A 24438-nucleotide genomic window follows, 5' to 3' on the forward strand; every position below is an offset into this window, starting at 1 on the left:
TCGGGCGCTTGAAAGCGGCTTCCCTTCGCGCCTCTCGCAGCCGGCGCCGCCTTCCTCGCCAGCGGACTTTTAAAGAAAGAAAACAAATCCCCCCCCCCCCCCGTCCCCGCGATATGGAAAAGGGCGCGCTCGCAACTTTTTGTCCGGGTTCGCCGGGCGTCTACTTACGCGCGCAGAAAGTCCCCCAGAGGAAGGCGAAAGTCAGCCAGGGCACCATCGTATTCCTTTTTGGCCTCGTGTCTCTTGTTTACGGCTCCCCGCCGAGAGGGGGGGGCGAATGAATGGGAAGCTCGAGCGGGCACAAAAATAGAAAGGTTCCTTTCAAAACAGAGCGAGCGATGGGAGCCACACAGTTCGCCAACGGGATATCCAAGTCTTAAAAGAGAGAGCTGCGTCGTTTTTCTTCCCCTCCCCAGCAAAAGGCAGAAGTCCCTCCAGGCAGGTGACTCCAGGCCGGTCCGGGCTCGGCCGCTGCAGGCGTCGCGGGCGCGCTGGTCCCCTCCAAGGGGGAGGCCGAACGCCAGCCCCGAGTCCAGTCTCCTCACCTGGGCCGGGCGAGGGTGGCGCGCCGACTCTCCTTGGCCCGAGCCCCCTTTTCTCCCGCAGCAGCCGGGCGTCGAGGGAGAGGGACGCGCGGCATCCACGGCTCCCCCAGCACAATTTGCGGCCAGAAAAGTCTCCTTCGCCTTTGCGTCCGGGCGCCTCTTCTCCTCACACCTCGCTTCCCCCCCTCGGCGCGCGCGCGCCCCCCAACTCCGGCCGAAAGCCTCCCTTCAGAAGCGCCGAGGAGGCGCAAACTTTGCCAGGCGAAGCCAGCTCGGGGTCTTCTCCAGAGGCGAGGCGGCGGCGGCGGCTGAGGCGGAGACGGCGCGACGGGCGGCACGGCTGCTGAGGCGTCGAGGCAGAGCGCCGGGGCCGCTGGAGGAGGCGCGGAGGGCTGGCGGGCGACGCGGTCCGCTCTGAGGCATCGCTCGCTCGGCGAAAGGGCCGGCGGCGCGCGCGCCACTCGCGGCGCGAGGAGAGGAGGGAGGAGGAGGAGGAGAAGAGGCTGGGTCTGCAGTTGCCATGTACACACACCGCCTCCCCCCCCCCGCCTGCCTGCACGCCCGCCCACCGCCTCCCCCCCTCCAAAAAAGAGAACGCCAGGCCACCTGAACGGAGTCCAAAATGGCTCCGCGCAGGGGGCAAACCGCGGCGAGAGGGGGGACGATGCGTGAGCGTAAAATATATATTGAGAGAGGGCTGTATGGATGTACACACGGCCGAGAGCCAATGGGGGAAACCCGGATGTTGGATACAAAGAGAGGAGGAGGAGGAGGAGGAGGAGGGGTGGGAAAGGGAGGGAGGGACGAGGCGGGGCCGAAGAGGAGTCCCGGCCGGTGACTGGAGGAAGGTGGCTGCTCGTCAAGGCGCGTGAGGGGGGCCGGGCCGGGCAAGGAGGCGGGAGCCCGAAAGAGCCACAGAAGGGAGAGGGAAGGGGAAAGGAAGGGAGCTCCGGTCGGGGAGGCGGAGGTGTGGAAGCGCTTTTTTTTGGTTTCCCTGCCACCCGCCGGGGGGTATACCGGTTCGCCGCGCGGAAGCAGACCTTGGCTGCGCTTGAGGGGGGGGGGGGAAGTCCGCCTGGATCCCTGATCTCTCGGCGGCGTTCAGTAGCCCGCTTGCGTCCACATTGTTGGAAATGGCGCGTTTTGGGGGGAGTTACTAGAGCTGTATATGCAGGGAGGCGGGGGAGACCGAGGGGAGCCGTCGGGCCGCGGCTGGAAGTCTGTTTTCGAGGCAATCTGGAGCCCACCGTGCGATCTGGGCCGCTTGAGTTAAGCAGGAGACGGCTGGCGTGCGCCTTCGAGGCTGTGGGAAAGCGCGCCCCGCACACTTGGAAGAACTGGGTTGAGCTGCGCCACTTGACTCGGGGGCAGATGCAGAGCCGGGATCCCCCTAGCTGGCTTTTCTAACACGCTAGGAATCAACCCAGTTTTGCATCCAATTTAGCGACCCCCTTGGGTTCCTGGGAAAATGGCTTTTTCGTTGTCCTTAGGCGGCTATTTTAAATTCGCGGGGGAGGGGTGTAGTTAGAAGCAAAATACACGTTGTAAGCTGTGCTCTCTCGAAGCGGAGTTAGTGAGCTAGCTCACAGATTTTTAGCCTCCAGCTCACACATTTTTGTCTTAGCTCAGGAAGGAGGACCCCAGGGCACACTAATTTATGCAGTAGCTCACAACTTTAATGCCAGCAGCTCACCAAGCAGAAGTTTTGCTCACAAGACTTTGCAGCTTAGAGGGAACATTGGTTGTAAGCAGTTGTATGAGTCAAAAAACCTGGTGTTTTTTTTCCTTCTTTTTAATGACAAGCTGCCTCAAGGGGGCCGTTTGGAGTAGAGGATTGTTGGGAGGTGCTTAACCCTTTCCCTACCAGTCTGTTCTTTTCCTTTTGCGGCTGCCGCTTTGCTCCCCAGTTGGTTCCAGGGGTCTGTTTATTTCTCCTAAACATCCAGAACGCAATTGCTGGGAAGTGCCTGGGGACAAGTCCAAGCAGGAAAACGGCTGACAGGGAAACGCCCTTCCCACCTCTCCGTTCAAAACCACTCCTTTCCAGGGCAGCGTTTCATTTAACAAGAACAGCCTTCCTTATGAACTTTGCATGGAGCGTGTACTTTGACCCTCATCTCAGTGCTTCCTTGCTTCCCAAAGGTAAAAAGGTAAAGGTAATCCCCTGTGCAAGCACCAAGTCACTACTTTCCTAAGGTAACAGTCGTTAAAATGAAAATGCGTGAAGCAAGCTATCCAACACCGCATTAAAGCCAACTCTTCTTCGTTCTGGCTGCAGGATACGGGCTCACATAAATTTCACATCTTTTTTCAAAAACTATTGACATTGAGGTACTGGAGAAAGCCTGTGCAAAGAGAGTTGCTGTTTGAACTGGGCTCTTGGATGGGGACAGCCAAAAGGTGTACTTGCTGCATAGAACTTTGTGTACATTGTGGGTACAGCCAAGAAGGTGTGTACAGCGTTGCAGAGGAGAGAAGAGAACAGGAATGTAGGGTGTGAACTGTTAGAGCTATTGTGTAGCTGAAGGCTTGAACCACAGTTTTTTTTAAACCTTCGTCTTAATCTCACCTTTCTTCCCAATAGGAACCCTCACATCATTCTCCTTCCATTTTATCTCTGTGACACCCACCCTCTGAGGTAGGTAAAGCTGAGAGGATGTGACCAGCCAAAGGTCACCCAGCAAACTTCCCTGGCAGAGTGCGGACTCGAATGTGGGTATTCCAGGTCCTAATCTGACATTCTAACTACTAAGCTACTTTACACATAGTGATTAAAATGTGGAATTCGCTGACAGAGGATGGGGAAAACAGCTTTAAAAGAGGATTAGATAGATTCATGGAGGAGAGAACTGTCAATGGGTACTAGCCAACTAGTACTAGCCAACAATGGGTACTAGCCACCGTTGGGGGAGGGACGATGGCTCAGTGGTAGAGCATCTGCTTGGGAAGCAGGAGGTCCCAGGTTCAATCCCCAGCATCTCCCAAAAAGGGTCCAGGCAAATAGGTGTGAAAAACCTCAGCTTGAGACCCTGGAGAGCCGCTGCCCGTCTGAGAAGACAATACTGACTTCGATGGACCAAAGGTCTGATTTAGTATAAGGCAGTTTCATATGTTCAGCCAAGGGAGCGAAAAGAAACTTCCCTGTTTAAAGGCAGTCAGTCTGATTCCCAGAGCCGGGAGGAACCATCGGGATGGCCTCGGCCTCTGTGTCCTGTTGTTGGCCCTCCAGAGAACCTGGTTGCCCAATGTGTGATAAAACAATATATATGGAGTGCAGTATATACAATATATCAAAATCAAAGAACTGAGACCTAGTGTTGGTTCTTTGATTTTGATCTATTGGCCACTGTGTGAGACAGAATGCTGGACTAGATGGACCCTCACTGGTCTGATCCAACAGGGCTCTTCTGTTATGAAGATGATACTGGATTTATATCCCTCCCTATACTCTGAATTTCAGAGTCTTAGGGCAGTCACAATCTTGTTTTACCTCCCCACCCCACAACGGACACCCTGTGAGGTAAGTGGGGCTGAGAGAGCCCCATGGCGCAGAGTGATAAAGCTGCAGTACTGCAGTCAAACTCTCCAATCATGACCTGAGTTCGATCCCAGCAGAAGCTGAGTTCACGTAGCCGGCTCAAGGTTGACTCCGCCTTCCATCCTTCCGAGGTCGGTCAAATGAGTCCCCAGCTTGCTGGGGGGAAAGTGTAGATGACTGGAGAAGGCAAGGGCAAACCACCCCGTCAAAAGTCTGCCATGCGAACGTAATCAGAAACGACTGGTGCTGGCAAAGGGGACTACCTTTACCTCCCCCACCCCTCCCTGAACACCACGAGCAGTCATTGGATAGTGTTTGTTTACATCACAACAATGAAAGACACACTATCTTTCCCCCTGCTTGGACCCTTTTCAACCATTCATTTCCCTACCATTTCAAAATAGTCTTCTCCCCCTTAAAGGTGCCGCTGGATTCTGACTTTATTCTTTTCCCTCTTTGGTTTCTTTTATTTTCTTTCCTCATCCCCTCTTCAAAGGCTTTGTTCTGCTCCCTAAATGCCTGCCTCCCACTTTGCATTTTTCAAAAACCTTCCCCACCTCCTAAGTTCCACCATCAGAAGTCTGTTCTGCAGCATGAACATTTATTCACCTTTCATTATTTGAGATGCCACGGGATTCGCAGATTGTGCGATTTTAATGCTTACACTATCAAGTGCCACTTGAAGTCTTTTGGAACAGCCCTTTGTGGGCCAGTTGCCAATGTGACCACAGTGGGTTCTTCTATTGTGGCCAAGCTGCAAATGGATCTGTAAGCAGGGATTCAAGCTGGTTTTGCATTATGCTGCAAACCACAGAGTGTTAATTCTACCGAGTGATTGAATTGGATAGAATGTTTTCCTGATTCTCTGCACCCATCTGTTCCTACATACTTTAGCCACTTGCTGGCAGGAAGATTACCAGTTTCCTTGCACTTGTATGGTAGGAGATATAAATCTAACATGTACATGATATTGTTTGTGTTGTATCATCCATGTGCCTGGTGCTAAACAGGGTATAGGAAGACAGTCCCTGACAATCTAGAATTTGTCACAACAAAGGAAACACAAGGGAGGGAAAGCAGACTGATGATTTTTTGTCTCCCCCTCCCATAGTAATCTATTGATTCTGCCCCATGTAGCCCTAGTGTCTAGGGCTTCTAGTGTCCTGGCCCCACTGGTGGACCTCCTGATGGCACTTGATTTTTTTGGGCCACTGTGTGACACAGAGTATTGGACTGGATGGGCCATTGGCCTGATCCAACATGGCTTCTCTTATGTTCTTATTTGACACAGAGTGTTGGACTGGATGGGCCATTGGCCTGATCCAACATGGCTTCTCTTATGTTCTTATGTGACACAGAGTGTTGGACTTGATGGGCCGTTGGCCTGATCCAACATGGCTTCTCTTATGTTCTTATGTGACACAGAGTGTTGGACTGGATGGGCCACTGGCCTGATCCAACATGGCTTCTCTTATGTTCTTATGTGACACAGAGTGTTGGACTGGATGGGCCATTGGCCTGATCCAACATGGCTTCTCTTATGTTCTTATTTGACACAGAGTGTTGGACTGGATGGGCCATTGGCCTGATCCAACATGGCTTCTCTTATGTTCTTATGTGACACAGAGTGTTGGACTTGATGGGCCGTTGGCCTGATCCAACATGGCTTCTCTTATGTTCTTATGTGACACAGAGTGTTGGACTGGATGGGCCACTGGCCTGATCCAACATGGCTTCTCTTATGTTCTTATGTGACACAGAGTGTTGGACTTGATGGGCCGTTGGCCTGATCCAACATGGCTTCTCTTATGTTCTTATGTGACACAGAGTGTTGGACTGGATGGGCCACTGGCCTGATCCAACATGGCTTCTCTTATGTTCTTATGTGACACAGAGTGTTGGACTGGATGGGCCATTGGCCTGATCCAACATGGCTTCTCTTATGTTCTTATTTGACACAGAGTGTTGGACTGGATGGGCCATTGGCCTGATCCAACATGGCTTCTCTTATGTTCTTATTTGACACAGAGTGTTGGACTGGATGGGCCATTGGCCTGATCCAACATGGCTTCTCTTATGTTCTTATGTGACACAGAGTGTTGGACTTGATGGGCCGTTGGCCTGATCCAACATGGCTTCTCTTATGTTCTTATGTGACACAGAGTGTTGGACTGGATGGGCCACTGGCCTGATCCAACATGGCTTCTCTTATGTTCTTATGTGACACAGAGTGTTGGACTGGATGGGCCATTGGCCTGATCCAACATGGCTTCTCTTATGTTCTTATTTGACACAGAGTGTTGGACTGGATGGGCCATTGGCCTGATCCAACATGGCTTCTCTTATGTTCTTATGCCACAGCCTCTTGGTCCCTCAGGAACTGTGTTTTGGGGAGATCAGTGGCCAATTGCAGGGAGGCAGGAGGAAGCAGACATTTCCATTCCACTGGCATAAGTGCCTTCCATTAATGGAAAATTTAGTCTGGATTCAACCCAATAAATCATAAGGTATTGGCTGCCAAATTGCAGTATAACATACTCATAGTAATATAAACATATAGGTGTTAAAGCAAAGATCGAAAATTACTTTAATTCTACTTCACTTAGCATTACAGGAATTGCTGTTAATTGGGGAGGGGGGCTGCATTTCTTCTATACACACACATACTTCTGTTCATAATAGCAGACTCCTGGGATTTTATAAGCCATATGTTCGAACTTGGTGTCTCCTCAGTTTCCTGATACTTTGCACAGTACAGTCTGGCTGGTGGAAATACTTCTTTCAGAGAAGTCAAGAATTATAATTGTGGATTTGATAGGAGTGCAGCTTTCAATTATACACACAGCTTTCAGTTACGTCTCGGAAGCAAAGCGGTGTCAGCCCTGGTCAGTATTCGGACGGGAGACCACCAAGGAAGTCCAAGGTCCCTACGCAGAGGCAGGCAATGGTAAACAAACCACCTCTAAACTACAGCAGTTTGGTGTAGTGGTTAAGCGTGCGGAGTCTTATCTGGGAGAACCGGGTTTGATTCCCCACTCCTCCGCTTGCACCTGCTGGAGTGGCCTTGGGTCAGCCATAGCTCTGGCAGAGCTTGTCCTTGAAAAGGCAGCTGCTGTGAGAGTCCTCTCAGTCCCACTCACCTCACAGGGTGTCTGTTGGTGGGGGGAGATAAAGCAGGTTGTGAGCTGCTCTGAGACTCGGAGTGGAGGGCGAGATATAAATCCAATTTCTTCTTCTCTGAACATCTCTTGCCTTGAAAACCCCGTGGGGTCACCGTAAGGCAGCTGCAATAAGACAGCACTTTTCACCACACATATACACTCACATGCGTGTATGTAATTCAGTACATTATTATTTTTACACTGAGTTAACTGTGTTCACATGGACAATCATCTCAACCGAATATTGATGCAAGGAACGCATTTACGTGTACATGGATTCCAGCACGTTAACCTGCGGATTCGTCAGAAAACTGCTGTGTTGTGGCTCAGAAACACATAAAACTCGCTCTCCCAAAGTACTAGAACTTGAGGGAATCCAGTGAAATGGATGGGCAGTGGGTTCAGGACGGGGGAAAGGAAATACTACTTGACGCAGAGTGATTAAAATGTGGAATTTCGTGCCGTAGGATGTAGTGCTGGCCACAGGAATAAAAAGCTTTAAAAGGGGATTCGAGAGATTCAAGGAGGAGAGGCCTATCAATGGCTACTGGCCATGGGGGTCTAAAAGGAACCTCCACGTTCAGAGGCACTAATCACCTGAATTCCAGAGCCAGGAGGCAACATGAGCGGAAGGCCTCAGCCTCTACATCTTGTGGTTGGCCTGTGTTGGAAAAGGGATCAGGAAGAAGAAGACATTGGATTTATATCCCGCCCTCCACGCCGAAGAGTCTCAGAGTGGCTCACAATCTCCTTTCCCTTACTCCCCCACAACAGACACCCTGTGAGGTAGATGAAGATATTGGATTTATATCTCACCCTCCATTCTGAAGAGTCTCAGAGGGGCTCACAATCTCCTTTACCTTCCTCCCCCACAACAGACACCCTGTGAGGTAGATGAAGATATTGGATTTATATCCCGCCCTCCACTCTGAAGAGTCTCAGAGCGGCTCACAATCTCCTTTACCTTCCTCCTTTACAACAGACACCCTGTGAGGTAGATGAAGATATTGGATTTATATCCCGCCCTCCACTCCGAAGAGTCTCAGAGCGGCTCACAATCTCCTTTACCTTCCTTCCCTTCAACAGACACCCTGTGAGGTAGATGAAGATATTGGATTTATATCCCACCCTCCACTCCGAAGAGTCTCAAAGGGGCTCACAATCTTTACCTTCCTCCCCCACAACAGGCACCCTGTGAGGTAGATGAAGATATTGGATTTATATCCCGCCCTCCACTCCGAAGAGTCTCAGAGCGGCTCACAATCTCCTTTACCTTCCTTCCTTTCAACAGACACCCTGTGAGGTAGATGAAGATATTGGATTTATATCCCACCCTCCACTCCGAAGAGTCTCAAAGGGGCTCACAATCTCCTTTACCTTCCTCCCCCACAACAGGCACCCTGTGAGGTAGATGAAGATATTGGATTTATATCCCGCCCTCCACTCCGAAGAGTCTCAGAGCGGCTCACAATCTCCTTTCCCTTCCTCCCCCACAACAGACACCCGGTGAGGTGGGTGGGGCTGGAGAGGGCTCTCACAGCAGCTGCCCTTTCAAGGACAACCTCTGCCAGGGCTGTGGCTGACCCAAGGCCATGCTAGCAGGTGCAAGTGGAGGAGTGGGGAATCCAACCTGGTTCTCCCAGATAAGAGTCTGCACGCTTAACCACTACACCAAACTGGCTCTCCAGTATTTCTGGAGACGAAAAAACATGGCGTCCTACATTGTTGGTGGTCTTCACAAAAAGAAAAGGAAATTTTGTAGAATGTTAAGATCAGAGAATAGCATATCCTCCTCTTCATATCAGAAAAAGGAGCTGAGTGGTGGCTGTGTGAGACAGGATGCTGGACTAGATGGACCATTGGTCTGACCCAGCAGGGCTCTTCTTATGAAAAATAGAATGTGCCTATTTATTTCTAGCCAGGCTTATGGATTATCACCAATGAGAGATGACTTTGAAGTTCAGGGCAAGGTTTGGATGCAGAATACGGTAGCAAGCTCAGAGACAGAAATGCTAGAGTAACAGATGATCCACGGCTTCCATTTTGATTTCAGGAACCCATCAAGGTCTCCCAGGTGGAGAGCCAGTTTGGTGTAGTGGTTAAGTGTGCGGACTCTTATCTGGGAGAACCGGGTTTGATTCCCCACTCCTCCACTTGCACCTGCTGGAATGGCCTTGGGTCAGCCATAGCTCTGGCAGAAGTTGTCCTAGAAAGGGCAGCTGCTGGGAGAGCCCTCTCAGCCCCACCCACCTCACAGGGTGTCTGTTGTGGGGGAGGAAGGTAAAGGAGATTGTGAGCTGCTATGAGACTCTTCGGAGTGGAGGGTGGGATATAAATCCAATATCTTCATCTACCTCACAGGGTGTCTGTTGTGGGGGGAGGAAGGTAAAGGAGATTGTGAGCCGCTCTGAGACTCTTCGGAGTGGAGGGCAGGATATAAATCCAATATCTTCATCTACCTCTCAGGGTGTCTGTTGTGGGGGAGGAAGGGACAGGAGATTGTGAGCCGCTCTGAGACTCTTCGGAATGGAAGGCGGGATATAAATCCAATATCTTCTTCTAGCTGGGTGGGGCCAACTTTGCAGGACAAAAGTGGCACAATACAAGTTCAGCTGACCATTGCTGGCAGAGCATACCATAATTCTGGTAGTGCAAGGGCAGAGGTGGCCAAAGTCGCTTAATGTAAGAGGCATAGAATAAATGTCAGATTTTTGAGAGCCGAAGGAAGGAAGGCAAGCAGATGGGGAGGGAGTGGGAGGTAGAAAGAAAGCAACTTTAAATGCATTCGCCAAGCCACCAGCTGCCTTGGCTTGGAGAAGTGATTTAAAGAGGCAAATGCCTCCTCCAAGCCAACTGATGGGGCAGTGGGGGCTGAAAGAGCCACTGAATGTGTGTGAAAGAGCCACATGTGGCTCCCAAGCTACAGTTTGGCCACCCCTTCACAAGGGCATAGCAGTGAACAACAGAGTATTGTACAGGTGAAAATATGGTAGGTCTGGGTTTGCACAGCAACTGAACGGGAGGCTTCCTGGGATCCATTGTAGCCAACCTTGACTCCATGATGGAAAAACAGGTGGGATGTTAATATAAAATAAGATCACAACAATAAAAAAACAAAAAATACACCGTTAAGGCAGAAATGTTCAGAAGTGGAGCATTTTAAAAATGCAGGATGTATTTTACAACTATTTCTTTGATCAATCAGTTTAATTGAGGAGATTCACTGATTCATCATGTTCTTCCAAAGGCTTTTCTGTTATGAATGTGCTATTCACTGATCTTAATATACTACAAAATTTCCCTTTTCATAAAGACCATTGGCAGTGTAGGATGCTGGGTTTTTTCCCTGATTCCCTTTCCAACGCAGATTGTTCCCATGGCTATAAATCTTTTTTTTCCAAATAGAATGTAAATAATTTAAAAATAACGTTAAAGTTAGTATTTATACAATCTATGGGGATGTATAAACAAGCCATTGGTTGGCTTGTTAAATCACTTCTCCAAGCCAAACCAGCCGAAGGCTTAGAGAATACATTTCAAGTTAAAGTTGCTTTCTTTCCACCTCCTATCTATTTTCTTTCATTCCTCCCTCCCTCCCTGTCCTGGGGCTCTCAAACATCTGCTATTCATGTCTTGCGACTCAAACATCTGGCATTTATTCTATGCCACTCTCATGTTAAGTTTGGCCACCCCTGGTATAGACACTAAGGAAGTAGGGTTGTCAGTTCCTCGCTGGCCATCAGTGGGGGATATAGGGAAGGGTTGCCAGATGCAGATTGGGAAACTGCTTGAGATTTGGCAGTGGCGCTTGGGAAAGACACGGACCTCTGGGGGGTACAACGCCATAGAGCAGAGGTGGCCAAACTTGCTTGACATAAGAGCCACATAGAATAAATGCCAGACGTTTGAGAGCTGGCATCCCGGTTTCTCTCTTGCCTTGCAAGCCCTGTGGGGTCTCCATAAATCGGCTGTGATTTGACGGCACTTCGCTCACACATTTATACAATATAGGCTGGGGAGGATTTCCATCCTTGTAGTATTTAAATATAGGGCCATGTGTTTTGTAGGTGTGGGATGAAACCAGGGCCTATCGGGCTGCCTGAAGGGCCAGTTTGATGTAGTGGTTAAGTGCTTGAACTCTTATCTGGGAGAACCGGGTTTGATTCCCCACTCCTCCACTTATTTATTTATTTATTTATTTAGAATTTATATCCCGCCCTTCCCACAAGTGGCTCAGGGCGGCTTCCAGCATTAGATCCAACATAAATTAAACAATATTTAAACATGTAAGGGAATAACTTTAAAACAGATAAAACCATAAAAATTAATAAATATTCCAATATATACAGAGATCTGGCAGGTTGCATTAAAATTCTCAAGCTAGGTGTAGGCTAACCGGAAGAGGGTTGTTTTACAGGCCCTGCGGAACTGAACAAGGTCCCGCAGGGCCCTCACCTCTTCCGGTAGCTGATTCCACCATGTAGGGGCCATAACAGAGAAGGCCCTTTCTCTTGTGGCTTTCAAGCGGGCTTCTTTCAGCCCAGGGACAGTAAGGAAGTTTTGTGATCCCGACCTCAGTACTCTCTGGGGAACATGCTGGAATGGCCTTGGGTCAGCCATAGCTCAGGCAGAGGTTGCCCTTGAAAGGGCAGCTGCTGTGAGAGTCCTCTCAGCCCCACCCACCTCACAGGGTGTCTGTTGTGGGGGAGGGAGATAAAGGAGATGGTGAGCTGCTCTGAGACTCTCGAGTGGAGGGCGGAATATAAATCCAATGCCGTCGTCTTCTTCACATGCAAACAAACCCCTTACTTGAAAGAGCTGTTCAAACGTTTGGTGTCACTTTGGAAGGGCCTGAAAAATTTCACACTTGGAGCAGCTGAAGCGCAATGACAAACAGTCGGACCCCAGACAGGCCTCTATTGACACTCTGAGTTCGCCCCCCCCCCACCAATGTTTAATCAGAGTCACTCCACAACAGCTGCTTCAGAGAAGGCCTTGGTGGTGTCTCACACCTCTCTGAGGAATACTTTTGATCTTTCCCCATCTCATTCTCCACAGGGTTCCGTGGAAATCGGCTCTTCCCACACATTTTGTCCGGGGGGGGGGGGGGACTGCCGCCCGGCCAGTGAAATTGTATCTCCTGTCATTTTCCCAAGGAGTTCTTGGGAACGCTCTCGCAGGCTCCTGTGCTTTCAAGAAATACCTGGATGCGGATACCGATTGCTGTTATCCAAACCTTTGTTATGCCATCAGTGACATTTCTGTATGAGGATAGATTAGGGTTCCCAAGTCCAATTCAAGAAATATCTGGGGTCTTTGGGGGTGGAGCCAGGAGACTTTGGGGATGGAGCCAGGAGAAATTGGGGGTGGAGCCAAGATCAAGGCTGTGACAAGCATAATTGAACTCCAAAGGGAGTTCTGGCCCTCACATTTAAAGGGACGGCACACCTTTTCAATGCCTTCCTTCCATAGGAAATAATGAAGGATAGGGGCACCTTCTTTTGGGGCTCATAGAATTAGACCCCCTGGTCCAATCCTTTTGAAACTTGGGGGGTATTTTGGGGAGAGGCACTAGATGCTGTACTGAAAATTTGGTGCCTCTACCCCAAAAAACAGCCCCCTAGAGCCCCAGATACCCGCGGATCAATTCTCCATGGTTTTCTATGGGAATAAATCTCCATAGGGAATAACAGAGTTCCCAGCAGACATTTCCCTCCCCTCCCCCCGCTTTCTGGCGACCTTGAAGCAGGGGGAGGGTCTCCAAACCGGGGGATCCCCTGCCCCCACCTGGGGATTGGCAACCCTAGGATAGATCCGAGTGGGCAGCCATGTTGGTCTGAAGCAATAGAGCAAAGCCGTAGTCAAGTTGCAGACCAACTAGGTTTTATGAACTTTCAGATGGGTAACTGATGGCATCAAAGGACTACTATGGAGAAAGCTAAACAAAGTATTTTGCAGGGAAAAAAGCATGAGTTCAGCAGCACCTTTAAGACCGACAGAGTTTTACTCAAGGTATAAGTTTTAGTGTGCATGCACATTTCTGCCGATACATACACAAGGCTTCTTTGTAGCAGGAACTCCTTTACATATTAGGCCACACACCCCTTATGCAGCGAAGCCTCCAGGAGCTCACAGGGCTCTTATTACAGGGCCTACCACAAGCTCCGGGAGGATTGGCTACATCAGGGGTGTGTGGCCTAATGTGCAAAGGAGGTCCTGCTAGAATTCCTTACAGGGCTCTTAGTACAGGGCCTGCTGTAAGCTCCAGGAGGATTGGCTACATCAGGGGTGTGTGGCCTAATGTGCAAAGGAGGTCCTGCTAGAATTCCTTACAGGGCTCTTAGTACAGGGCCTGCTGTAAGCTCCAGGAGGATTGGCTACATCAGGGGTGTGTGGCCTAATGTGCAAAGGAGGTCCTGCTAGAATTCCTTACAGGGCTCTTAGTACAGGGCCTGCTGTAAGCTCCAGGAGGATTGGCTACATCAGGGGTGTGTGGCCTAATATGCAAAGGAGGTCCTGCTAGAATTCCTTACAGGGCTCTCCGTACAGGGCCTGCTGTAAGCTCCAGGAGGATTGGCTACATCAGGGGTGTGTGGCCTAATATGCAAAGGAGGTCCTGCTAGAATTCCTTACAGGGCTCTTAGTACAGGGCCTGCTGTAAGCTCCAGGAGGATTGGCTACATCAGGGGTGTGTGGCCTAATGTGCAAAGGAGGTCCTGCTAGAATTCCTTACAGGGCTCTTAGTACAGGGCCTGCTGTAAGCTCCAGGAGGATTGGCTACATCAGGGGTGTGTGGCCTAATATGCAAAGGAGGTCCTGCTAGAATTCCTTACAGGGCTCTCCGTACAGGGCCTGCTGTAAGCTCCAGGAGGATTGGCTACATCAGGGGTGTGTGGCCTAATATGCAAAGGAGGTCCTGCTAGAATTCCTTACAGGGCTCTTAGTACAGGGCCTGCTGTAAGCTCCAGGAGGATTGGCTACATCAGGGGGGTGTGGCCTAATATGCAAAGGAGGTCCTGCTAGAATTCCTTACAGGGCTCTCCGTACAGGGCCTGCTGTAAGCTCCAGGAGGATTGGCTACATCAGGGGTGTGTGGCCTAATATGCAAAGGAGGTCCTGCTAGAATTCCTTACAGGGCTCTCCGTACAGGGCCTGCTGTAAGCTCCAGGAGGATTGGCTACATCAGGGGGGTGTGGCCTAATATGCAAAGGAGGTCCTGCTAGAATTCCTTACAGGGCTCTTAGTACAGGGCCTGCTGTAAGCTCCAGGAGGATTGGCTACATCAGGGGTGTGTGGCCTAATGTGCAAAGGAGGTCCTGCTAGAATTCCTTACAGGGCTCTTAGTACAGGGCCTGCTGTAAGCTCCAGGAGGATTGGCTACATCAGGGGTGTGTGGCCTAATATGCAAAGGAGGTCCTGCTAGAATTCCTTACAGGGCTCTTTGTACAGGGCCTGCTGTAAGCTCCAGGAGGATTGGCTACATCAGGGGTGTGTGGCCTAATATGCAAAGGAGGTCCTGCTAGAATTCCTTACAGGGCTCTTAGTACAGGGCCTGCTGTAAGCTCCAGGAGGATTGGCTACATCAGGGGTGTGTGGCGTAATATGCAAAGGAGGTCCTGCTAGAATTCCTTACAGGGCTCTTAGTACAGGGCCTGCTGTAAGCTCCAGGAGGATTGGCTACATCAGGGGTGTGTGGCCTAATATGCAAAGGAGGTCCTGCTAGAATTCCTTACAGGGCTCTTAGTACAGGGCCTGCTGTAAGCTCCAGGAGGATTGGCTACATCAGGGGTGTGTGGCCTAATATGCAAAGGAGGTCCTGCTAGAATTCCTTACAGGGCTCTTAGTACAGGGCCTGCTGTAAGCTCCAGGAGGATTGGCTACATCAGGGGTGTGTGGCCTAATATGCAAAGGAGGTCCTGCTAGAATTCCTTACAGGGCTCTTAGTACAGGGCCTGCTGTAAGCTCCAGGAGGATTGGCTACATCAGGGGGGTGTGGCCTAATATGCAAAGGAGGTCCTGCTAGAATTCCTTACAGGGCTCTTATTACAGGGCCTACCACAAGCTCCGGGAGGATTGGCTACATCAGGAGTGTGTGGCCTAATATGCAAAGGAGTTCCTGCTACAAAAAAAGCCCTGTACATACATGTGTCTGAAGACGTGCATGCACATGAAAGCTTATACCCAGAATAAAACCTTGTTGGTCTTAAACGACTTGATTTTTTTTTTCTGCTGCTTCAGACCAACATGGCTACCCACCCAGGGCCGGTCCTCCCACTAGACAAACTAGGTGGTTGCCTAGAGCACCAAGAGACGGGGGCAGCAAATTGGGCTCTTGCCCTCCCTCCAATGCCCCAGGCAAGTGCTTAGCTTGCTTCCCCCCTCCCCTCCCCGCCACTGCCGCCACTAGCCCCCTCCAGTGAACAGCTCGCACCTGCATGCTTTGTTAAAAGATAAAACGCGCAGGCACGAGCTGCTCGCCAACTTAGCTTACTTTTAGCTGGCAAGCAGGGGGAAGGGAGCGAGCGGAGCGCTGCCGCTTTTAGCGGTGGTGGGCAGGCGAGCGGAGCGCCTGGGGGGGCGGGGGTGGGACGCTGGGGAGGGGGCACAGAGCTGCAGAGGGGAGCCTTGGGGGGGGGGCGCCAGGCAGCGAATCTGCCTAGGGCACCCCAGGGCATCGGGCCGGCCCTGTACCCACCTGAAAGAACTTTGCAGCACTTTAAATATATTATTTAGGTATGTATTTACTTCTTTTGATACCCTGCCTTTCTCCCCCACGGGGATCCAAAGCAACTTAAATAGTTCTCCTCTCCCACATTTTATCCTCACAACAACCCTGTAAGGTGGGTCTGGCTGTGTGAGGTCCCCCAGCAAGCTTCCATGACAGAGCAGGAATTCCAACTCGGGTTTCCCAGATCCGAGTCCAACACCAGGACGCACGGGCCTGATGGGCACTTGCCCGTGGGCCCCACGAGCATAGGGGCCCCACACTAATCTGTGTATGGTGCAGTACTAATAACCAGGTATAGAGAGTTTGTGAATATATGAATGGATAAGCTTTATATTGTTTTTCAAGCCACCTGTATTGTTCAGATGTTTATCGTGTTGATTAGTTGTTGCTGCGCAGCATGTTTTCAATGTTTCGGCACCGCTTTTGTTGAAAGTGCCAATAAAATAAATATATATTTAATTTTATCGACCATTGACATGTTTATTCCTGTGAGTAGTTGTCGTAGGGGCCCAGTACATTGCTTCGCCCAGGGCCCAGAATGCTGTTAAGAAGAAGAATTGCAGATTTATACCCCGCCCTTCTCTCTGAATCAGAGACTCAGAGCGGCTTATAATCTCCTTTATCTTCTCCCCCCACAACTGACACCCTGTGAGGTGGGTGGGGCTGAGAGGGCTCTCACAGCAGCTGCCCTTTCAAGGACAACCTCTGCCAGAGCTGTGGCTGACCCAAGGCCATTCCAGCAGGTGCAAGTGGAGGAGTGGGGAATCAAACCCGGTTCTCCCAGATAAGAGTCCGCACACTTAACCACTACACCAAACTGACTCTCTCACCAGATGACTTTGTCCAACAGCACACTGGCTCTAAAAACTGTGTTCCGGAGGTCACTTTAGAATGCCACAAGGAAAAATAGTAAAGGGTCCAGTAGCACCTTTAAAACTAACAATTTTATTGTAGCATAAGCTTTCAAGAAACATAGCTCTCTTCGTCAGATGCATGCAGGGCATGTGGAAACTGGCCAGAGATATATAGGTAGTAAGGGGAGGGGGGGTGGATGCAGGAGTTGAGTGCCTTCTTTGAGGTGGCAACACAAGACTATGGAACAACCTCCCCTGCTGGCAGGGAAGCTTGGTTGACAGCTCTCAGATAGACAACCTGCATCACTTTGTTGTAGGCGTCACATGCAATTTAATTTTCCCAGATGACTCTTTTGACCACGCTCTTTTAAACGTTTTGTAGTATTTTTTGTGGTTTATATTGTTCAGTTGTATATGCCACTTTGTGGATACATTGGCCCGTTTCGTGTAGTATTTAGGGGCACGGACTCTAATCTGGGAGAACCAGGTTTGATTCCCCACTCCTCCACATGCATCTGCCGGTATGACCTTGAGTCAATCGCAAGTTCTTTCAGAGCTGTTCTCTGAAGAGCAGTTCCTGAAAGATCTCTCTCAGTTCTGTGGGGAGGGGAAGGGAAAGGAGATTGTAAGCCGCTCTCAAATTCTAAGTGAAGTGTGGGGTATCTTCTTCCTCTTCTTCATTGTACTGAAAATCCAAGATACCTGTTTCAAATAAATGCATAAGAACATAAGAGAAGCCATGTTGGATCAGGCCAATGGCCCATCCAATCCAACACTGTGTCACACAGTGGCAGTATATATATATATGTATATGTGTGTGTGTGTGTGTGTGTGTATATATATATATATATATATGTGTGTGTATGTGTGTGTGTGTGTATATATATATACACACACACACAAACTGTGGCTAATAGCCACTGATGGACCTCTGCTCCATGTTTTTATCTAACCCCCTCTTGAAGCTGGCTATGCTTGTAGCCGCCACCACCTCCTGTGGCAGTGAATTCCACATGTTAATCACCCTTTGTGTGAAGAAGTACTTCCTTCTATCCATTTTAACCTGACTGCTCAGCAATTTCATTGAATGCCCACGAGTTCTTGTATTGTGAGAAAGGGAGAAAAGGACTTCTTTCTCTACTTTCTCCATCCCATGCATTATCTTGTCAACCTCTATCATGTCACCCCACAGTCGACGTTTCTCCAAGCTAAAGAGCCCCAAGCGTTTTAACCTTTCTTCATAGGGAAAGTGTTCCAAACCTTTAATCATTCTAGTTGCCCTTTCTGCACTTTTTCCAATGCCATAATATCCTTCTGTGTCCATGGGCGTAGAAGCTGTGTCCAAGGGTGTAGAGTAGCTCCTTAAGCTGATGGCATACTGGAAAACTTCCTTTTACATTGTGCATTGAAACCAAGCAAACTTAATATGTAGAAATCAAATAACTCATTTCTACTTGGATACAGCGGAGTGATGAGGAGCCCTGTGACACAGGGTGGTAAGCGGCAGTACTGCAGTCCGAGCTCTGCTCACTACCTGAGTTTGATCGGGTTCAGTACTCCCAAGTATGTATTCTCAGAAGTAAATTTCATAGAGTTGGGAGGTTTCCTCCCAAAGAAGTGTGCATGAGACTTCAATTGAGCAATTAATTCCCGCTCAGTTCTATGCTTACTCCCTTGTCAGTGGGTTAGGATTCAACATATATTTCTGTATGAGTAACTTTGCTTACACCGTGTCCTGTGTTATCTGTTTGCTGTATGCCATACCGTTTTCTGCATTTAACGTATCGAGATTAATATTTCTGCTTTTTTTCTGGTTACTATAATCTAAATCCTATCACACTGCTTATTACATGTCTAATCCTGTTGATTGTAGTGTGCAGTCCACCATGATTTCCTCAGTGGAACAAGCTTCCTCAGGAGATGGTGGGCTCTCCTTCCTTGGAGGTTTTTAAACAGAGGCTAGATGGCCATCTGACAGCAATCAGGATCCTGTGAACTTAGGGGGAGGGATTTGTGAGTTTCCTGCATTGTGCAGGGGGTTGGACTAGATGACCATGGAGGTCCCTTCCAACTCTATGATTCTATGATTTACAGTGTGTCATTCACCACTTTGGGGTCAGGCAGCAATTTTTCTCTAGACCAGTTTGGTCAAGAGATCCTGGAGGTTGGTTTTGTGTTTTTGTTTGTTTGCCATCTTCTGAGCATGGAGCAGGTGTCACTGGGGGTGGGGGGGGGGGGGTATTTGTGAGTTTCCTGCATTGTGCAGGGAGTTGGACTAGATGACCCTGGAGGACCCTTCCAACTCTATGATTCTATGATTGAGTCTCAGTCAGAAATGCAGACTACAGATAAACTAAATACTGCCACTGTTACAGCATCATTCAGAACTCCTATTTTGTCACTGTTGTGGGAGGAAAGAGAAACATGGGATAACTACTGTGTATCAAAATATTCAACAATAATGTTGCAGATGGGGCTATTCTTTTTAAATGAGTAATATTGAACAAAATAATGGTACAATCCTATGCAGAGCTCCACCTTTCTAAGCCTGTTCAATAGATTTAGAAGAGCATGACTCTGCTTAGGACTCCGCTACAAGTTATGGTAAGAGAAAATTTTAATTTGATTTAACATCTTAGGGCTTAGGAATCTTCTTTGTGCATCGCGCCTGCAGCATACAGACGCAGATCAGAGAAGAAAGCAAGATGGCCGTTTAGAAGGCGAGAGAATCAAAGCTTGCCCTCTGTAAGGTGGAAGAAGAAATGCAGGGAGAGCGAGAATCAGCATGTCTTGATGGATAAGATGTGAGCAAGAAGACCTGAAAGCTGTGTAGGATTGTAAAAGGAATCGCTACAAATAAAGTGTCCGAGCAACAGCTGGTTGGCGCAGAGAAAGAAGAAATGAATTAAGTACACCAATGCATCGATAAACGTTTTGATGAAAAATCTTCGCCCCACAGCCTGTGAGTTCTCAGCAGCCCTCACCAAAAGATGAAAACATCTGCAAGCACCTGTCAAAGAATGTTTTGAAAGTACCTGCAATGCCAGTCTTTGTTAGCTGCAGCTGAAGAAAGGCGCGCGCACACACACACACACACAGAGAAAGCACCGCTGGTAAATTTCTGGTAACCCACAGCTGACTGAGCGGATGGATTCTGCCACTGCCCCCAAACGAACATGATATGATAATAATAGGATGTTCTCTCTGTTCTGATGGGTCAAATATTACCTGGTTAGCTGGGCAAAATGGTAGCTACCGTAATGGACCAGCTATGAGTTTGTGCTGTGGTCAAAAAGCCAGTTTGGTGTAATGGTTAAGTGTGCCGACTCTTATCTGGGAGAACCAGGTTTGATTCCCCACTTCTCCACTCGCAAATGGGTCAGCCGTAGCTCTCGCAGAGTTGTCCTTGAAAGGGCAGCTTCTGGGAAAGCGCTCTCAACCCCTCCTACCTCAGCAGGTGTCTGTTGTGGGGTGGGGGAAGAAGATAGATTGTAAGCCGCTCTGAGACTCTGATTCAGACAGAAAGGTGGGGTATAAATCTACGGTCTTCTTTTTCTTCTTCTTCTTCCTCTTCTTTATATATGTGAGATGTGAACAGCAATTCCGAGAAAGGGAAGAAAAGGAATCCTCTGGGATGGTTGCAAGGTGACTTCCCCACTGAATTGATTTATTTGCTTCATTTGTATTTCAACTTTCTCCCTGATGGGGACCCAACACAGCTTAGATGGTCCTGTCTGCTTTATCGCAAAACAACCCTGTGAGGTAGGTTAGGCTGGGTGACTTGTCCAGGGTTACCCAGCAGTTTTCCCTGGCAGAGTAGGACATTTAACCTGGGTTTCCCAGCTCTTAAGTCAACACTTTAGAACTTACGAAGAGCCCTGCCGGATCAGAACACTGGTCCATCTTGTCCAGCATCCTGTTCCACACAGTGACCAACCACTTTCTCTGGGTAGCCAACAACAAGACATAGAAACCGAGGCCTTCCCCTGAGGTTGCCTCCTGGTGCTGGGATTCAGAGGTTTAGTCTCTCTGAATGTGGAAGTTCCCCTCAGTCAGTGCCAGCCCAAGGCTGGTAGGCACCCCCCTGCTGCCCCCCCTGTGGCACGCTCCATCGCAACCCCCCCCCCACTGTGTGGTGAGGCAGCGGCACCCCCTTCCCTCCCCCCCCTCACGCGTTCACAGAGCGCTGCTCTTGGGCCCTGCCTGACGTGAATCTTACCTTTAGAAGGATGGCGCTGAAGTGAAGACTTCTCCCCCCTCATTTCCAGAACCGTAAGGGAGGGGGAACCAAGCCTTCTCCAGCATCGTCCTTCTAAAGATAAGATGCACTACGCATTGGGGCCAGCAGGGCCCAGGAGCGGTGCAACGGTGGGGTGGCAAAGGGAAGGGATGGGCGATGGAGGTGGCGGTGGCACTGGTGCAGGGAGGCGAAGGGAAGGGAAAGGAGGGGCAGGTGAAGGGAAAGGAGGAGGGCGGCGGGGAAAGGAGGCAGGCAAACTAGGCAGTTGCCTGGGGCACCGGGAGCAGGGGGAGCCCAATTTTGTGTCCCCACCCTCCCAGCGCCCTAGGCAACCGCCTAGTTTGCCTAGTGGATGAGCCGGCCCTGCCCTCAGTCACCATGGCTACTGGCCATTGATAGACTTCTTCATGAATCAGTCTAATCCCCTTTTAAAGCTGTTTATTCCTGTAGCCATCACTACATTTGGCAGCAAATTCCACATTTAATCACTCTCTGGTCAAGTAGTATTTCTTTTTGTCCACCCTGCTGAACCTGCTGCCTGTCAGTTTCATTTGATGCCTTCAAATTCTACCATTATGGCAGAGGGAGAAAATTTGCTCTTTGTCAACTCACTCCAGCCCATGCATAAATTTATAACCAATATACACAATATACGTTAACCGATATACCAGACTGGGAAGTTGGCAAATGCTCAAATGGGCACAGTAGGAGGGCTTTTAGCCCCACTGGTGGACCTGTTGGCACTTGGGTTTTTTGGCCACTGTGTGACACAGAGTGTTGGACTGGATGGGCCATTGGCCTGATCCAACATGGCTTTTCTTATGTTCTTATGTGTGATACAGAGTGGGCCATTGGCCTGATCCAACATGGTTTCTCTTATGTTCTTATGTGTGACACAAAGTGTTGGACTGGATGGGCCATTGGCCTGATCCAACATGGCTTTTCTTATGTGTGACACAGAGTGTTGGACTGGATGGGCCATTGGCCTGATCCAGCATGGCTTCTCTTATGTTCTTATGTGACACAGAGTGTTGGACTGGATGGGCCATTGGCCTGATCCAACATGGCTTCTCTTATGTTCTTATGTGACACAGAGTGTTGGGCTGGATGGACCATTGGCCTGATCCAACATGGCTTCTCTTATGTTCTTATGTGTGACACAAAGTGTTGGACTGGATGGGCCATTGTCCTGATCCAACATGCCTTTCCTTATGTTCTTATGTGTGACACAGAGTGTTGGATCAGGCTTCTCTTATGTTCTTATGTGACACAGAGTGTTGGACTGGATGGGCCATGGCCTGATCCAACATGGCTTCTCTTATGTGACACAGAGTGTTGGACTGGATGGGCCATTGGCCTGATCCAACATGGCTTCTCTTATGTTCTTATGTGACACAGAGTGTTGGACTGGATGGGCCATTGCCTGATCCAACATGGCTTCTCTTATGTGACACAGAGTGTTGGACTGGATGGGCCATTGGCCTGATCCAACATGGCTTCTCTTCTGTTCTTATGTGACACAGAGTGTTGGACTGGATGGGCCATTGGCCTGATCCAACATGGCTTCTCTTATTATCACAGCAACCAGCAGCTGACTAGGGTTGCCAAGTCCTCATTGGGGAAACTCCTGGAGATTTTGGGGGTGGAGCCTTGGGAGGATGAACTTTGGGGAGGGGAAGGGTTTCATCACGGTATGACACCATAGAGTCCACCCTGCATAGCAACCATTTTCTCCAGGGGAACGGATCTCTGTTCTTTGGAGAGAAGTTGTAATTCCGGGGGATCCTCAAGTCCCACCTGGAGACTGGCATCTCTACTATCTGGTGTTCCGAAAAGCCCATTATTAATCCTGCTGCAGAACATATTTCAGATATAAATGTAATTTAGTATCACGTGTTTTTATGGCGTGATCTACATTTTTGCTCTGTTTTTTTACAAGAGTCTTCTTAATTAGATTCTTTTAGAAAAGAGGTTTCCCATGGGTGCATTTTTCCTGCCACTACATAGCCCCTATTAAACCAAGTTCATTAGCAAGCTGAATGGCAGGCAACTTGGAGATGTCTTTTCTTTCTCTGCCCTCCCTTTTCCCCATATCCACTCCGCCAGCATCTCTCATATTGCCATTTCCAGTCTGTTCTTTGCATTTCTGAGTTAGGTAACAAGCTTTTCTCATTTGTATGAAAAATGTGCTAAACAAACACGATTGCGTGCTGCATAATTAAATATTTTAAATGTTCCCAGTGGCACTTGGAGTTCCTGTACAATTATGTTTATTGTTCAGTGCTCTTTATTTTTCAAAAAAAAACCCTGAAAAATGGAATTAGCAGCAGGCCCATCTTCTCAGGAACAAGAAACGGAGCATCACAATGACAGAATCTCAGGTTTGTGAGGGACTCAATGGTCAGTGCTTTTTTTGTAGCAGGAACTCCTTTGCATATGAGGCCACACACCCCTGATGTAGCCAATCCTCCTGGAACTTACAGTAGGCCCTGTACTAAGAGCCTTGTAAGCTCCAGGAGGATTGGCTACATTAGGGAGGTGTGGCCTAATATACAAAGGATTTCCTGCTGAGTTCCTCAGGAATTCCATACACCCCTGATGTAGCCAATCCTCCTGGAGCTTACAGTAGGCCCTGTACTAAGAGCCCTGTGAGCTCTTGGAGGATTGGCTACATTAGGGTGCGTGTCGCCTAATATGCAAAGGAGATCCTGCTACAAAAAAAGCCCTGTCAGTGGTGATATAGAATCACAGAGTTGGAAGGTACCTCCAGGGTCATCTAGTCCAACCCCCTGCACAATGCAGGAAACTCACAAATCCCTCCCCCAAGATATGATTAACCAGTGATGCCAACCACCCAGGAGGACAACACACTCTCAGATTTTTGCCTCCCAACCACTTGCCAGAAAAATCAAAGGAGCTAAGCTGGATCTCATCCCTATTTTTTTTTTCTTTTTCACTGTATGCCTTAGTTCTTTGCACTTGTTGTGTATGTGAACTGCAATGTGAACCCACTATATTATATGAACTAAAGCTGTGTAGCTGTAATGGTGTTCCTGCCTGGCTCATTGGAGCCTTTAGGACTGAACTTGGGAACTCGGGAACAATGGGCAGGAGGATCCAAATCCCTCCAATCACGGGCCCCCTGCTGGTTTGAACGGTCCAATGGCATCCTTGTGCGGGAACCTTGATGTGCATATAGTTGGCTCCATTGGCCCAGTTCTGCAGTCTTCTAGTTACCCTTGCCATGCTGTGACTAATAAAAAGAGCTGCGATCGCTGCTCTCCTCCTTGCGTTGAACCCGCTATATTATAGCACTGATCCCAACACCCAGGCCTGCCAAAGAGCACTCATCCCTACTTCCATCACTGCATT

General features: G+C 49.2%; 1 protein-coding gene across 1 annotated transcript in view; it reads right to left on the reverse strand.

Moving 5' to 3' along the window:
* The window catches only part of ACVR2B (activin A receptor type 2B), a 167665-nt gene extending 167098 nt beyond the window's left edge, over positions 1-567 (reverse strand). The window contains exon 1 of the mRNA XM_060248008.1: positions 169-567. Coding sequence (XP_060103991.1) covers positions 169-217 — 49 coding nt within the window. The 5' untranslated portion in view covers positions 218-567. The remainder of the gene's footprint in view (positions 1-168) is intronic.
* Between the last annotated feature and the right edge of the window lie 23871 nt (positions 568-24438).

Source organism: Heteronotia binoei, chromosome 10, assembly GCF_032191835.1.
Source record: "Heteronotia binoei isolate CCM8104 ecotype False Entrance Well chromosome 10, APGP_CSIRO_Hbin_v1, whole genome shotgun sequence".
NCBI lineage: Eukaryota > Metazoa > Chordata > Lepidosauria > Squamata > Gekkonidae > Heteronotia > Heteronotia binoei.